General features: G+C 41.0%; 1 protein-coding gene across 1 annotated transcript in view; it reads left to right on the forward strand.

The window, feature by feature from the left end:
* The window catches only part of PPP1R1C (protein phosphatase 1 regulatory inhibitor subunit 1C), a 54,422-nt gene that overhangs the window by 16,551 nt on the left and 23,272 nt on the right, over window positions 1–14,599 (forward strand). Inside the window, 2 exon segments of the mRNA XM_054830623.1 lie at window positions 5,969–6,006; window positions 7,892–7,952. Coding sequence (XP_054686598.1) covers window positions 5,969–6,006; window positions 7,892–7,952 — 99 coding nt within the window.

The following is a 14,599-nucleotide window of genomic DNA, read 5'->3' on the forward strand; positions in this document are numbered from 1 at the left end:
TACCCATAGTCAAGTTTTCATTGATAGATACAGGCAAATAAAAACCAGCAAGCAAAGGTCAAACAATTAGCTACATAAGCATTTTTTATGTTTGCCTTTTTGGGCTTTTTCCCTTTTCTTACCTCAATGGTTTAGTAAAAAGCGATGAGATGCTAGCTGATCTGGCAATGTGTAGTAAGAACTCTGGCAAAAGCAGAGCATGAAATATTTTTTGATCTTACTTAGTCTTCTGGAGGAAAGGGAAAGTAGATTTGATAGCAGAAAAAACAAAATAAAATAATGCCAGTCAATTTCTAAATCAGATTTCAGTGAGCTTGTTTTATAAACGCCAATGGCAAATACAAAAGGTGGTGGTCAAACACCAGTGGCACAAGCTGGTAGATTTAAAAATACCCTTATTTTACTGATGAAGAAATTGAAATGTGAAATGACTGAAGCCAAATTTTCAGAAAATTTCAGGTTTACCTGCCAGCAAGTGGAAGGAGAATGAAGAATTATCTGCTTCTTTTCTTAGTTCCTAAAATCATGTGGGTCTGTGCCATTTAAATGTAAGACTTTGAAACAGGCGATCTGCCTTGTTGCACAATTAGCACACAGCAAGGCAGGGAGCAGAGCTCTGCTGCCCACTGCCCAAGCACACAAGCATCCCCCAACCCCGCAGCAGGAGCAGAGAGCCACCCTCCTCTTCGTCACAGGAGATTGATGGCTAAGTGGAGCCAGAGCCAGGAAAATTATTTTCCTTTTCTAACTGTATGTCATCATGGAGCATATTGATCAGAAGTCAGCAGTCAGTTCATTTCTTTCACATTTTTTGAGAGAGAAAGCTTTGCTCATCAACATGGTACAGTTTGGCCATGGAGACATTCCATCAAAACTGATGAAATGAAATGAAACTGGCTGAACTATTTCATAGCCGTGGCATCATCTGATTTGTCTCTAGCTCGGGGTGTCCTGCAGTACAGTTTGCATGTGAAAGGCTGGATCTGTGCTTCTGTTCATTGACTTTGCTCTCTCCAGTGGCACTGCTTATAAAGGGGTGGGGGCAGGACTATAAGAAAGCTCCAGACTAACAGTGATATCGTGTCCTTAAAACGTGTCTTCAGGCTCATTTCTTTCAGATTCAAACCATTCTTGTTTAAATCATTCTTTAACTAAAACCTGTTACAGGCATGTGGCTCATGGGCAATTTCCACTATCTGAGCAATTAAAGAATATTGTGTTTATTATTTTAAGGAAAACTTAGACACTCTAACAAAAACTAACCAAATCCAAAGCCCTATCAGTCCCCTGTGATTTTTATCTGTAACTTCTCAGCTTTGTTTTCCCAAGGAAAATTCCAAACTCTCTCCATGAAGCTTTCTCCAACAATTATACCAGTCTCTTACTGAGTTTCTTCTGTGTAAAAGCCGGCCTCTCTGACCTGATCTGTTCCTCCAGTGCCTGTCTGAAACCCTACAGAAAAGGCTTTTATTTGCTCTTGCCAAGGGGAAAAAAAGCCGGGTACTTAGCTGGATGAGATAAGCCTTTGCCGGATGACTCCACTGCAGAGCCCATGGGTGATATCAGAGGGCAAGTCTTTTAAAATAGGTCACCTCTTGCCCTGCGTAGCTGCTCCGAGTGCATTAACATTATCCAGTGGGAGAAGACAGGCAGATGAATTTTGATCTTACCCTAAAACAAGCATAAGGCTTTGCCAGCACGGTCATGCCGTTTGCACAAAAGTGGAGATTCACAGAAAAAGTGATCAGCAATGTCAAGTGGTTGTCATCCTGGCTATAAGCAGCCTCCTTCCACTTGGTTCTTCTCTGACCTCATATAATGACACCTTTGGGGTAGCTCAGCTTATGATGTCAGCTTGGCTGTGTGGTTGTGCTAATAAACATTCAGTAGAGCTCCCTGCATTTGGGAGACAAATCCCTTGGTGTTTCTTCCTCTATATTTCAGCAATATAGCTGGGCCAAATCTTGCAGATTTTCCTGCGAGTGGGTGAGATGTTGACCTGGGTAAAGACTAAAGCTTACAGCTGTGATGCTGAAATGGGCTCTGTGCAGGTAGATGGACTTTCAGAAGTGTCTCTCCTTAAAGAAATAAGGGTTAATTTCAGAAAGTCTGTGTATGTATCTGGTGAAAATATGCTTTAGACTGAACCTTTCATTGATGAACATGGACCATTTATCTTCCTGAGGACACTGACCTAAGGCCTGAAACCCCGTTTATTTTGCCAGGTGCTAGTCCAGTCTATATGAGGTAAGGGTCAGATATTATTTACCCAGCACAAAGGAAAGTCCTCAACTGTTTTTTCCTCAGCACAGGTCTAAAAAACCTCTAAACAAAGCTCCAATCTTATTTTTACATACCTCAACGTTCCAGTGACTTGGGTTTATACAAATCTGTTCTCAGCTCTTCATGTGATTTCTATTATACCACTTTAAAACAAACCCACAAAAATTGTCAAGAAATGACTTGAGTAATTAGATTCCTGTTAGCTAATTAGAGCAGCCAAGAATAAGTTAAACTGGAAAAATGCCATATATTCAGATTTGGAATATAATACAGCTGTATTGTGTTCTGTGAGCGATGTTATGGTCTGTGAGGGAGGAAAATGGAGCATCATTAAAAAGTCTCCTTCCCTCCTGGCCCCAAAAAGAGAGCAAACCTGTAGGGAGAAGCTATCTACTGAGAGCTTGGGTTTTGTTTCATGTAAGACAGAAATAGCTCATTGCTTGAATTCACATTCTCTGTGATATAATTGCCTAGTAATAAACATGGTAAGGAAATTTCTCATTCTGTGTAACTATGATTTTTTTTTTTTTTTGTGAGCAGAATCCTGACTGCACAGTATTTAATGGGAAAAAGGGATTTCATTTTTCTCCTGTGAATCAAGTGATATCACAATCTGATATTTGTGATTCAGTTTCTGATTATTTCCTGACCCTTCTGAAGAGAAATTTATGCTCAAAGAGTTCTGTAAAGAAATTCAGCTTCTAATTGTCAATGGATTTGAGAAGGATATAAGGATGGGAGATGTGTGGCTTGGTTGAATTCCGTAGGTGGATATGTCTGATTTGCAATAGTTAACAGATGATGTTCTTTCTTACCTTGCGCCTCCCATTATTATGATAAATTTTGTTGTCTCAGAGATTTTCTACATGAAATCTCTTGATGCCAGAACTGGCCTGCTGTAGTGAGGGCATCGATTCCTACACACATTGACTCTCTCAAAGACACTTTCTTATTCAGACTGTTACAAGAACATGCTTTCATGAACTTATTTAGACTGCTTTCAAAGCAATAAAAGTTACACTGGAAAAACATTATTTGTTCAAGGAAGAATGGTCGCATAATTATTAATGTAATCCTTCACCTAGACCAATATGGCTCTAAGTGTTTCCCCAGGCAGAGAGCTCTTGACTGAGCTCCAGCCCCCACTGCACTCCAGCTCTGCTCACTAAATTTCCCCTTTTACTTCCGCTATAACCCCACTGTCCCTGTCTCTCATTACTACCTCAGTTACACACAAGTGCTTCTCTCTTCTTTCCATGTATCCCTTGCCTTTCACCTTTTCCTCCTCCTCTACAGAAATAATTTTTATTTTTGACTCTCTGCCTCAGTCTATGGCACTCAGTGATCTCAGCTGCCATTCCTTGTCACCTCTCCTTTAAAAAGCTATACTCCCCATTGAGCCTTTTCTATCAAAATACCAGTCAAAAATAAGCATGCAATGGTCTTTCTGTCCTCAAAAACAAATGCATGCCAAAATGTACCATTGACCAAACTGCATCTCCAACCACTTCTACCTTTCCCTTCTTCTCACAACTCACTCGAAACGCAGCATGTCCTCAAGTTTGTCTCTTTTGCTCCTGTAGGTTCATTTCTGATCTCTGTTTACTGGATTTGAAAAACAGTTTGTTAGTGTGATTTTGTAAGTCATTCTTAAATTTCCCTGTTGTCTGATGCTATTCATTGGTGCTATTTGCCCTGGGGATATGAATGATTTCTCTAACTCCATACAGGACCAGTTCTTGTTCCCAAAGTTGCCTATCATATAAGGGCTGCTGGGTGAAAGGAAAGCCTGGAAACTTTCCAGTTCTGGTAGGTTTAATGTCACCCCACTAAGAACACTAAGTGTGCAAGCCCAAAGGGTTAGAGTTATGCACATCCTTACGAATAAGACCTGAAACCCAACAAAGCTGCTGATGGCAGTTTTTGTTCCTTATGGAAGCCTCAGCCTGGGTTTACAAAACATATTTTTAATCTGGGCAAGTTCAGAGTTCCAGGAAGGAATGGGACATAACTTACTTTTCATTGTTCTCTGCTGAAAGTTCCTGATTTATTCAAATTTCAGTGTCCAAACTAAATCCAGGATCCTGAGCTAAAGAAAAAAATATCCAGCGTTGAATCATTAAAGTCCGCGTCTGTTTGGTATACAACTAATAAGAAAGATTACAAGCGCATAAATAATCACCCATTTAGCCCGCCTTACTTCATACCCCAAAGTGCTTTACAAAGGGGAATAGACACTGCTATACTTAAATAGGTACTGCTATAGTTATTTACAGGTAGGGAAGTCGAGGAAGAGATTAGTCACCTTACCAAAGTTCATGCAAATGTCAGTGGCAGGAACCGGCCTCCTGATTGTCCTAATTCTGTATCTGTGGGACCTTGCTTTAGTAATCAGCACAGTTTTCAACCATGCTTTTCAACCTTGAGTATAAGTCATTTGAATGTCTTTCATATAAAGGTAATGGAAAATCTATACATTGAAAAAAAACAGTAAGTCAGTTAATGTTTGTAAGATGCACAGATACGACAGTAAAGAATACAATAGAAATGCAATCGGTCTGCCCGGACTGGCTCTTCCCCTCACACACAGCACACCACAAGCAGCCGATATCTAGAGAATAAGTTAGATGACGCAATATCACATATACCTAATTCTTCCCTCAGAGCTACATTTACAGATCTGCCACACCTCAGTGGAAAATTTTAGAAGGGGTGTTGGTACAGTGAGAGATTGATGTCTCTGTTCTTTATGGCATTTTATTTTAGAGCTCCAGACTACTTTGCATCAAAGGTCCTATGTAATCTTTGTCAAATATTTGGGAAATCATCAGCAGAAGACAGCCACTTTCTGACCATTGACCGCGTCAAGACAGCAGTAGAAAAATAATTTAATCTCATGCACAAACTGGTTAAGGTCAATGATCAGGAAGATCCTTTACCCTCCTCTGCTTCATACAATTTTTCTTAGTTGTGCTGACAGGTTCTCGGAGATGCTTATTTTCATTAGAAATCCCTAGTATTGACCATTTCTGCCATGCCTATAGTCCAAAGCAAATTAAGGCGACAAATCAAGCAGTACGAGGAAATATTTCACAGCCATTTCTAACACTATACCAGTAATGCCATGCAACTTTTAGGATGAAAGATTAGACTTTGTTAAGCCCTGGTGTGCTAATTTTACATATTACTGCCAGGTGTTCTTCAATACCAGCATTGGTATATTAGTAGCTTAACTGAGATGAGGTTCTTATTGATTATTATTTGAGTCCAGTAGAGCCCTTTGTGAGTTTGCTGCACGCTGTTTGGCAACCAAGCCTTTTCAGAGCATAGAAGACAGCGCAGTCCCTGGGCAAAGCAGCCACCTATCCCGGCGGCCACCGCGGAGCGCAGAGCCCTGCTGCGAGCCCGGCCAAAGGACCTGCTGCTAAAGGCACTCCATCGCTTGCTGTTAATTCTCGGGCAAAAACCAGGAGTTAAGTGCTTTAGACGGAGTGCTTATGTCTAAATGCCAATCAGGGCCTCCGATTTTCTGAGACACACAAAAGATAAAAAAAGCTGTAAATCGGAAGGGTAATTTCTTATTTACAATAGTGCTGTAGTGTTCAGGGCAGAGCCACAAGGGTTATTAGCACTGAGAAACACTTTTGTACTAACTTTTCTCTTTCCGTACCTTTTCTTCTACTAGAAAAAGATGAGAAGAGAACAAACATCTCGCAGGCAGAGGTAAGTGAATTTATTTTTTTAAAAACATATTTGTTGTTAAAATAGAGCTATTATTAAAACCCCAGTGAAACTCACTGGTTCATCCTAGTTAATGTTTTATTTCCATTGTCATGCCATTTTCAGTGACACAGCCCTTTAAGGCCCATCGCTTTCAAACCAGGGCTGTGTAAAGCTGTGTTGTGTCTCAGCTCTGCCGGCTCTCCCTTCCTCCTGTAGCAGGGAACTGGGAAAGGCAAGTTCCCCCTCTGCCTTGCTGCCATGCCCTGGCAATCAGCAAATCTGGCCCAAGGTGACCTGGCAGGTCACCTCACCCAGCATTGCTTTGGGTCTGCAGATCACTGCTGGCCTACAAAAGCGTTGCAAACTCCTCTCTCCTCTCTCCATCGTTTGCCAAGCCCACAGCAGGCAGTGCACTGATGTTGTTTGCAGAAGAGTTAAAAGTCAGCTCCTCCAATCTCATTTTCTGACCTCCCCTTGAGTAGCTCCCACGATTCCCCGCTCTCTTCCCCCTTCACCCGTTGCTGAGAGAAGCAGGCAGCACTTTAAATAGCAGCAGGAGGTATTGATTGGCTCAAATTTGGACTCAAATACAGACATAAAGATTTCCTGGGGTGAGGATCAACAACCTATCCCAGAGTGTTTATAAATAACTTTCTCTTTCAAAAGAAGACAATATTTTATTTATAAATGTTATCATTCCGTCCATTGTGATAAAGTAAGGTAATAAGATTGGCCGTACTTGTGTGAAAGTGGTTTTCTTAAGAGTTGTCTCAAATGTTCCTTGAGAAATAGATCTGCTTAACATTCACAGACTATATATCAGTCAAATACTCAGGGGAAAAAGGCATTTTTAGCAAATATTTGGGGAAAGACAACATTGTTATTACCAAACACAACTAGAATTTGATTAAATGAGAAAAAATAAAGCTTGCCTATATGCGGCTTTTGTTTAAACTTTTTCTTAGGAATGTAATATGGTGCTTATGTCTTCAAAAGCTAGCAATGTGTGTGACCTTATGTAGGTTTATTATCCTTTGTATATGGACATATTTCAGGTTGATATAATATGGACACCAATTTAACAGCATTCATTTTGCAAATGTTGCTCTGCTTTAGCACTGGAATGTATTCCAATTAGTTTTTGCTAAATATACATTGGTATAATTATACTTCTATTATTCTATGTGTAATTTTACTACTGTTAGTTTGGAATAATTTATCTTTTGTATATAGATGTGATTTTGGGGCCATAAAAAGTTTAACTGTGCTAAATGTATTACTTAAATCTGGCCCAGTTAAACGTTGAGTGATTGGTTGTTGAAATTATTATTTTAGGAATAAGAGAACATATTGATAAAATGCAGGGGGAGAGATCTTCCATTTATTTATGTAAAAGTTTATATATTAATAATTTAAGTACTACTTTACCTATACATATAATCATTCATTACACTGTATTTAATTGGAATATTGATTAATGTAAAACTTGCAACTATTTTAATACATGTAAACATTTATTTGCCTTATGAGAATCAGTTACATAGACTGTTAAAAGCACAGGCTATCTTAATTTCATGCTTAACAATATTTTTTTAAAGTGAAGGGTAATTTTCAGTAGTATTGAGTCTGTTTTGCCTGGGAGCCATAAAGGTTGTCCGTTAAACACGTTATCTTTTCTATCTAATCTTAGTTTTCCCTGTGTTCATGAAAGCCCGGGAGCTGGCATCAGATTTATACAATATAATTTTCTTAGAAACTTCTCAGATTGGTGTGTGTTCGCACCCTCTGAAAGCAGCTGTGGGGCAAGACCCAGAGCTGTCATGAGCAGCAAGCTCTCGCGGTGCCCATCGCTGACTGCCTCTCTCTGTGTTTTGTCCCTCCCCAGTCCCAGAGCGCCTCTCCCAAGCAAAGGAAGCAGAGCGTCTTCACCCCGCCTGCCCTCAAAGGTACTGTGCAGGGGCTGCCTCTGCCCTGGCAGGGCACGCGCCCCTCGCGCCATGGCTTCGGGTCTGCTCTCGCAGAGGAAACACGGGGGCGCGAGCGATGGTGCTCTGCCCGTGAGCAGCCCAGCTCTGAGAGGTTCATGCTTAGCCATCGCTGCTTTCATGCTTTGAAGTGGCCATCTGGCATCGACTATCCGCCTGGTACTAGCCATCTATTTATCCTCACCACAGAATCTTGCAGCGGTGGCAATTATTATTTATTTTTTTTAAAGCTTCTTTTTTTGCAAAGCCTTGATACTTCTATTCGTTTAGATAATTCTATCCCAGACATTGAAGAGAACTCCTTGAATACATACCTAGTAGCGGTGCTGGCTCCATACAGCTCTCTGTTTCTCATTTAAACCACTCCTGTGTGTTCTGCCTCCCTTTCCAGGCAGCTGGGAAAAGGAGAATAGCCAAAGTTGTGGGCTGGTATCTGATCATAGCAAGTGTGAAGACAAGGGGAAATAAGAAATCTCAGTAAATGTTTAAAGGGCTTACATGCTTTTCAAGAATGAATGTAAAAGCAGCAGGAATATTAGCCAGGATCAGAACAACTACATTTAGGCCTTGTTTCTCAAATGACTCTGAACAGAATTTGACTTGACCATGCTTGCAGTGAAACACACTTGTCAGTGCAGGATGATTTTCAGACGGCAGACCAAAGGCTATCCTGCCAGGTGTCTCTTGATAGATAATGAACAGCCTCAGTTTCCACTTCTTCTGCATAACAGAACTTATTACCTGGCAAAAAAGGTAGGATATCTGATTTGCTATGTGAAATACTGCCACTGTCATGAGGTAATTTACCCCATCAGCCAGTTCTGTGTGTCTCATTGTGTAGCTTCAGTTCTCTAGTTCTTGTCTTAGCAACAGTTTAAACATCACTCAAGTGCCGCACAGGACTTACTATCCGTTTGTCAAAACGGGCTAAAGTTTGTGTACTGGATATTGGAAATAAGATTATTACAGCCAATTATAATAATTTGTGGAAGGAAGAAGCTTTGCATGGGCAGCAATAATACCTATTGATCTCACTGCTGTATGATTTTGCAATACAAGCCTAAACTAAATACTCTGCTCTGTGAAACAGGTCATTATACCTCTTCCCAAGGACCGCAGCCTACTCAGTGTTACCTTTAATACCCTGCTGAGACCTGGGCAGGTACCTGGCATAGTTTGCTTCTACAACAACTTAATTCCCAGGAAACAGTAGGAAAGTAAGTGATTCAAGATAGATCACAACTAACTTGAAATATCTTGTAAATGGAACAAAGCAAAGCACAAAATGCCTCTCCTTGATACCTTAACACCCTAAACTACACAGTATCCCCAGATACACGTGCAGACACCTGGAAGTTGATAACCCTTCCTGTAAACAGGCTGGATTGCTCCAGATTTACCATACTGTAACTGCCATAAATACTATCCTTTTTATTTAAAAATGGCTTGATGTAGAAAGTTCATTGTTCCTTCCTCTTCATTGTTATGAAAACATGAATGTTATTTTGTTTAGACTAAGAGATCAGGAGGCAAACACGTAGCAATGTGAAATACACAATGTTGTGAGAGCATCACTGAATAATACAGAGTTTTTGTAATGATTCTAGTTTTATAGCAGTTGAAGATAGCAATATTCAGCAGTATTTTCAGAATAACAGGCGTCATAATTACACACTATTCCCACAGCTTTGCATGTTTGTTTCCCATGGGCTGTTTCTTCTTCAGTATATTCACAGTATGATCTTCAAAATACAGTAAGGAATGAGATTCTGCATGCTGAGCCTCTCTCCTTTACTGCTTCATGTCCTCCAGGGCTGTTATTCATTGAAGATGGCATAGACTGTAATCCAGTACCTTACATTCAAAGATGAAGATAATAAATCTCCATAAAACAGAAATTGTAGTGGAAAAGAGGGACTAACATTTTTATTTCTTACATTTCTCCTGCATTTTTGTAGTTTTTAGCTCCTGTTAATACAAAGTTCCCAGAAATAAGCCAAGCTTGCAGGCAAGTGCAGAGCCTGGGAGCCAAGACAGCAGCCACGTGTGCTGAGCTGTGGGAGAGACGAGGGGCCATGGCACGAGCTTTGCGCTACGCCTGCAGCAGAGAGGTGGTCAAGAGAAACCGTGGGGGGAGTCGTGCTTCAGCCTGACTCCAAATCTCCAAGTAGCTCTTGAGAGTATTCTTTCTTCTTTCAACTGAAAAGATTTTTTCTGCACTTCTTGCAAGTTGCTTGAAATAATTACAAAACTATGTGAGAGAAGGGTTGCTGGTTTCATGAATTCATGGCTAAGTAAGAGAGAAAGCAAGAGTAAAAGAAGCTGCGTGTTGTGATTACAAACAAAATCAGAAATTGTTAGCATGATTAAAATGAGTGGAAGCAATATCAGAAAATAGTGATGACCAGCTACAGTACCAGGACTACAGTACATGTTACATGGAATATGCAAATGCATGAAAATTTCTGAAATAAATGAAAATGCAGTATTGCTGATGTTCTACATGTCAGGGCAAATATATGGAGATCAGCTTTTGTTAAATGTGGGCATATTTTTCCCCTCTGCCATAGCAGTCATGTAAACTGAAAGACAGTATTATTATTTGTCTAACATTGACATAAATATCTTGGTTCCATCCTTACAACAGCTTGCTCTAGCTTGAGGCAGGTCTGTAGCTGCTGCAGCAAGTTTGTCATGGTTTAGCCCCAGCCGGCAACTAAGTACCACATGGCTGCTCACTCACTCCTCCGCAGTGGGATGGGGAGGAAAATCAGAAGCAAAAGGTAAAATTCATGAGTCGGGATAAGGGCAGTTTACTAGTAGAGCAAACGAAGAGGAAAATAACAACCACCATACTAATAAAAGAATACACAAAGCAGGTGATACACAATGCAATTTGCTCACTACCCGGGACCTGATGCCCAGCCCGCCCCTGAGCAGCGATCCCTCCTCCCCAGCCAGCTCCCCCCTTATATACTGAACATGATGTCATGTAGTATCGAATAACCCTTTGGCTAGTTTGGGTCAGCCGTCCTGACTGTGTGCCCTCCCAGCTTCTTCTGAAAATTAACTCTATCCCAGCTGAAAAACCAGGACAAAGCTGTAGCAAGCCCATGTGTCTGCAGAGCCAGTGTCACGCTATGGTGCAACAGGCAGGTTCTTACTATATATGTGTGTGTGCTTTGGCTCCTGCTTTTATTTTCCAAAACGAAAATGCACCAGAATCCCTACAGACAGAGCAAATAGCTGACTCATCTCAGAGCATTGTTCTTTTTACTGGAATACAGTGTGCTGGAAAAATCAATGTGAGAGCTATTGATTTAAGTGGTAATCTGGAGAGCGAATCAGAGAACAAACCAGATAACAGCTCAGTGCAGTGGCCTTGTTAGTATCAGAAAACAAAGAAAAATCCTTTGGTCTTTTTTCTCTGTACAAAGTAGTTCAACTGTTTTAGCACAAATATCCAACCATCCATCCATCCATCAATAGCATCCTTAGAGATATCTTCATTATTCTGGTTAGTGGGTTAGAGAACCCCCGGAAGCCTTGCTGGATTCTCACCCTTGTCCCCTCACACGTGCCAGCGAAGTCTAAAATGGGATGAAAACCCTCCCAGGCAGAGAGGGACCAAGTGGAAGGTATCTTAGACTGCCACGGCAGAAGCAGATTGCACTTATCTCAGGTAATGGTGGTTCCCTGGTGTTTCATTACCACTAGAAAATCAAAAGAGCACATTTGAGTCTCAGAGCTGCAACTGCAACTTTCCATCCCAAGGCATACTTTGTACCAAGGTAGATGTCCTTTTACCTAGATAGTTGTGTTTGGTTCGGTATATCAGCTCACCCTTGAAAGGAAATGCAGACTCAAGTGACAGGAAACGAGGTTTACAAAGACAAACAGAAGACAGCCTGAGCTGTTCCCAAACCTGCATCACTCCCTAGAGCTCCCAAGTCTCCACATTATCTACCAGCTACTGCTATTAATACTAGCAGCTATTTAAATACCATCAAGGTCTCCCCCCATGAAGGAAGTGCGCTCCCGAGCGGTTTGAGGATTTCATTCAGTCCGCTCTTGTGGGTGTGCTAGAGGTCAGGGAAATAGGAAACCTTCGCTCATCCTAGTTTACCCTGCAGGAGGCTTTTTAGATCAGCATCAAGATCCTACTAATTTCAACAGGCTTTAAAGAAAGTTCTGCAGCTTTCTGTGTTCGCTGGACCACCTTTGCAATTAGCTGCCATCATAATTAAAGTCTTTCCCTACAGAGGTGAAAGGTACATTTGACTGTTTTCCCTCTCAGCCTTTTGGGAAATACATCCTGTAAATTCCCCTCTTAATGTATTTTTCTTTGCATAGAAACAAAGACTTTTTCTTGAGCTAGGCCCTAGCCACAGCATTTGAAATGGGATTAAATCTGAGTTGTTATAAATCTAAGGAATGTTCAAAGACATCACTTTGGTTTGACTCATTAAAACAACCAGGACTCACTGACTGTTCCCAAAGTGTTCAGACCCAGGGATTTGATACATGCATAATTCTAGTATTTACAATGATGGTTGATATTAAATGAAATCTTTCTAGCTTCTGCCATGAATTTCTGATGCTTGGCTTGTTTAGTGCCTGCTTGTTCCTCTCTCCAAAGGAAACAACATGCAGAATAAATGATTAAAATCATGATGTCCCTCCTGAAATATGTAATTTATTAGAAGCAATTAGTACAGTATGTGGCCGTCATCCAAATTTGTAACCCCTTAGGCCAGCTTGATGATGTCTGATGCATCTCATTACTTTGTGACTGAAGGTTAACAAGGAACACGTATAGAGTCTGGAGACATAAAGGATTATTGTTAGTGTAGTAAGCACTGAGTTTGGAGCCCATGAGAATCATTGCGGAACAAAAATCTCAGGCTAAATTTACTTCAAGTGGCAGAGGAATTAAGTTGGTAAGTCTTAAGTAGAGACTACAGAAACTTATATCAGTTTACAGGCTGCCCTCTTATATGGCAAACTGAAGAGCTTCTAGCATTTACTAAATACATCAGCATAAGAACAAAAATATATTATACTACAAAGAAAAACACTGTCTTTGATTTCTGCTTCATACACTGGCTTAAATTTAATTTTTAGGAAATGCATATTAGCCACAATATAGCACATCTTATACAGTTTTCCAAGCATCAAGCCCAGGTTTGTCAAAATTCACAGACTGAGCTGGTGGTCAGTCAGATGTCTCTTATGTGGGTAAGTCACTTTGGCACAGGGTATTACATTTTCCCAATCTCTCCAATGTTGACAAAATTTATTTTTTTTTTAAATGTGATTGTGCTGCACATGAACCACAAGGCCAGAACAAGATAAGGAGATGGTTTTCAACTATCCTTTTAGTCCTGAATGTGTGTGTCGGACCTCCTTGCTTTTCCAGTGGGCTATAAAGGGCTGCGATAAATTCTGGGTGGATGGCTAGGACTGCTCCACAAAAGCAGGCACCCTCCAGGAGCTGAAGCAATCCCTGAGGTTGGGGCCAAGTCCTCCTCTAATCCCTCAGCAGAGCTGCGGTGTTCCTGGAGCAGCATCTCTTCTTTAGCCTGGTGACATCCGTTCTTCAATCCATTCCTTTTAGGTAGAAGATCTATCTCAATATGTTGTTTCTTGGGTAACAGAAGGCAAAGCTCTGCCACATTATTCGTGTGTGCTGCTCTTGTTCGTTCATGTGTTGTGATGTGACAAAGAGCCACCAGTGCATTTAGTTTCATGGGTGGAAGTCCCACGACTGCCAGGACCTTCTGAAGCACTGGGAAAAGAAAATTCATGCTGCAGTCTTCTATTATTACGGTTTTTTCCTTTTGCCTAACCAGGTCACAAAAGAAAGGTGCAGCTTTGGTTTCAAAACTAGTTCTTCTCTTCATTCGTATACCATTCTTACCCACAGCTTAGTCAGACTGCACCTCGATGCAGCCACACCACGTAATATAGTATGGCTTTGAACAAATTTCGTGGCTATGGTACTGTTCTCTTTCAGGATGCTACCTTCCAGTGCTTGGTCTCTTTTTCTCACTCTCTCTACCCTCCCCTCTCCTTCCTCAGACTTGCTCAGTAGTATGATGACAGTAGATACAATTAAAAAAAAATTGAGCTAAATTAATTAGTGAATCACTGAGTTGGTGAATGGGATACATTAGATTGCTGCCATCTCAAGTTCAGTTGGCTGCCACCGTTCTGCTACTGCCCAAAAAGTTGGCAGCCGCCACCGCAGTCTGTATTTCATTTCTTACTGTTGGCAGCTTTGAATACGTTTCATTTCACACAGCTGGCGGCTTCTGCTCCAAAATGGCTCTGGCCTTGGCTGCAATAAATACCACAGTCCCGTTAGAGAGACCGAGGTGTTCAGTGGAGATTAAGCTTGACATCTGCTCTACAGCAAAACTGGGATGTTTGTGTTATAACTTGTCATCTGCCACTATTACCTGGTGTGTGAAAAAGAAAAGATTGTGCCAAGCACTAATATTAGTCCCTCAATTACCAGGTGTGAGGGCTTGATCCAACACAGACCAAAATCTAGGCGAGTATTTCCACTGACTTCCTTCGGTTCAGCATGAAGTCTATGTGTCTGA

This window comes from Grus americana, chromosome 6 (genome assembly GCF_028858705.1).
Source record: "Grus americana isolate bGruAme1 chromosome 6, bGruAme1.mat, whole genome shotgun sequence".
Lineage (NCBI taxonomy): Eukaryota > Metazoa > Chordata > Aves > Gruiformes > Gruidae > Grus > Grus americana.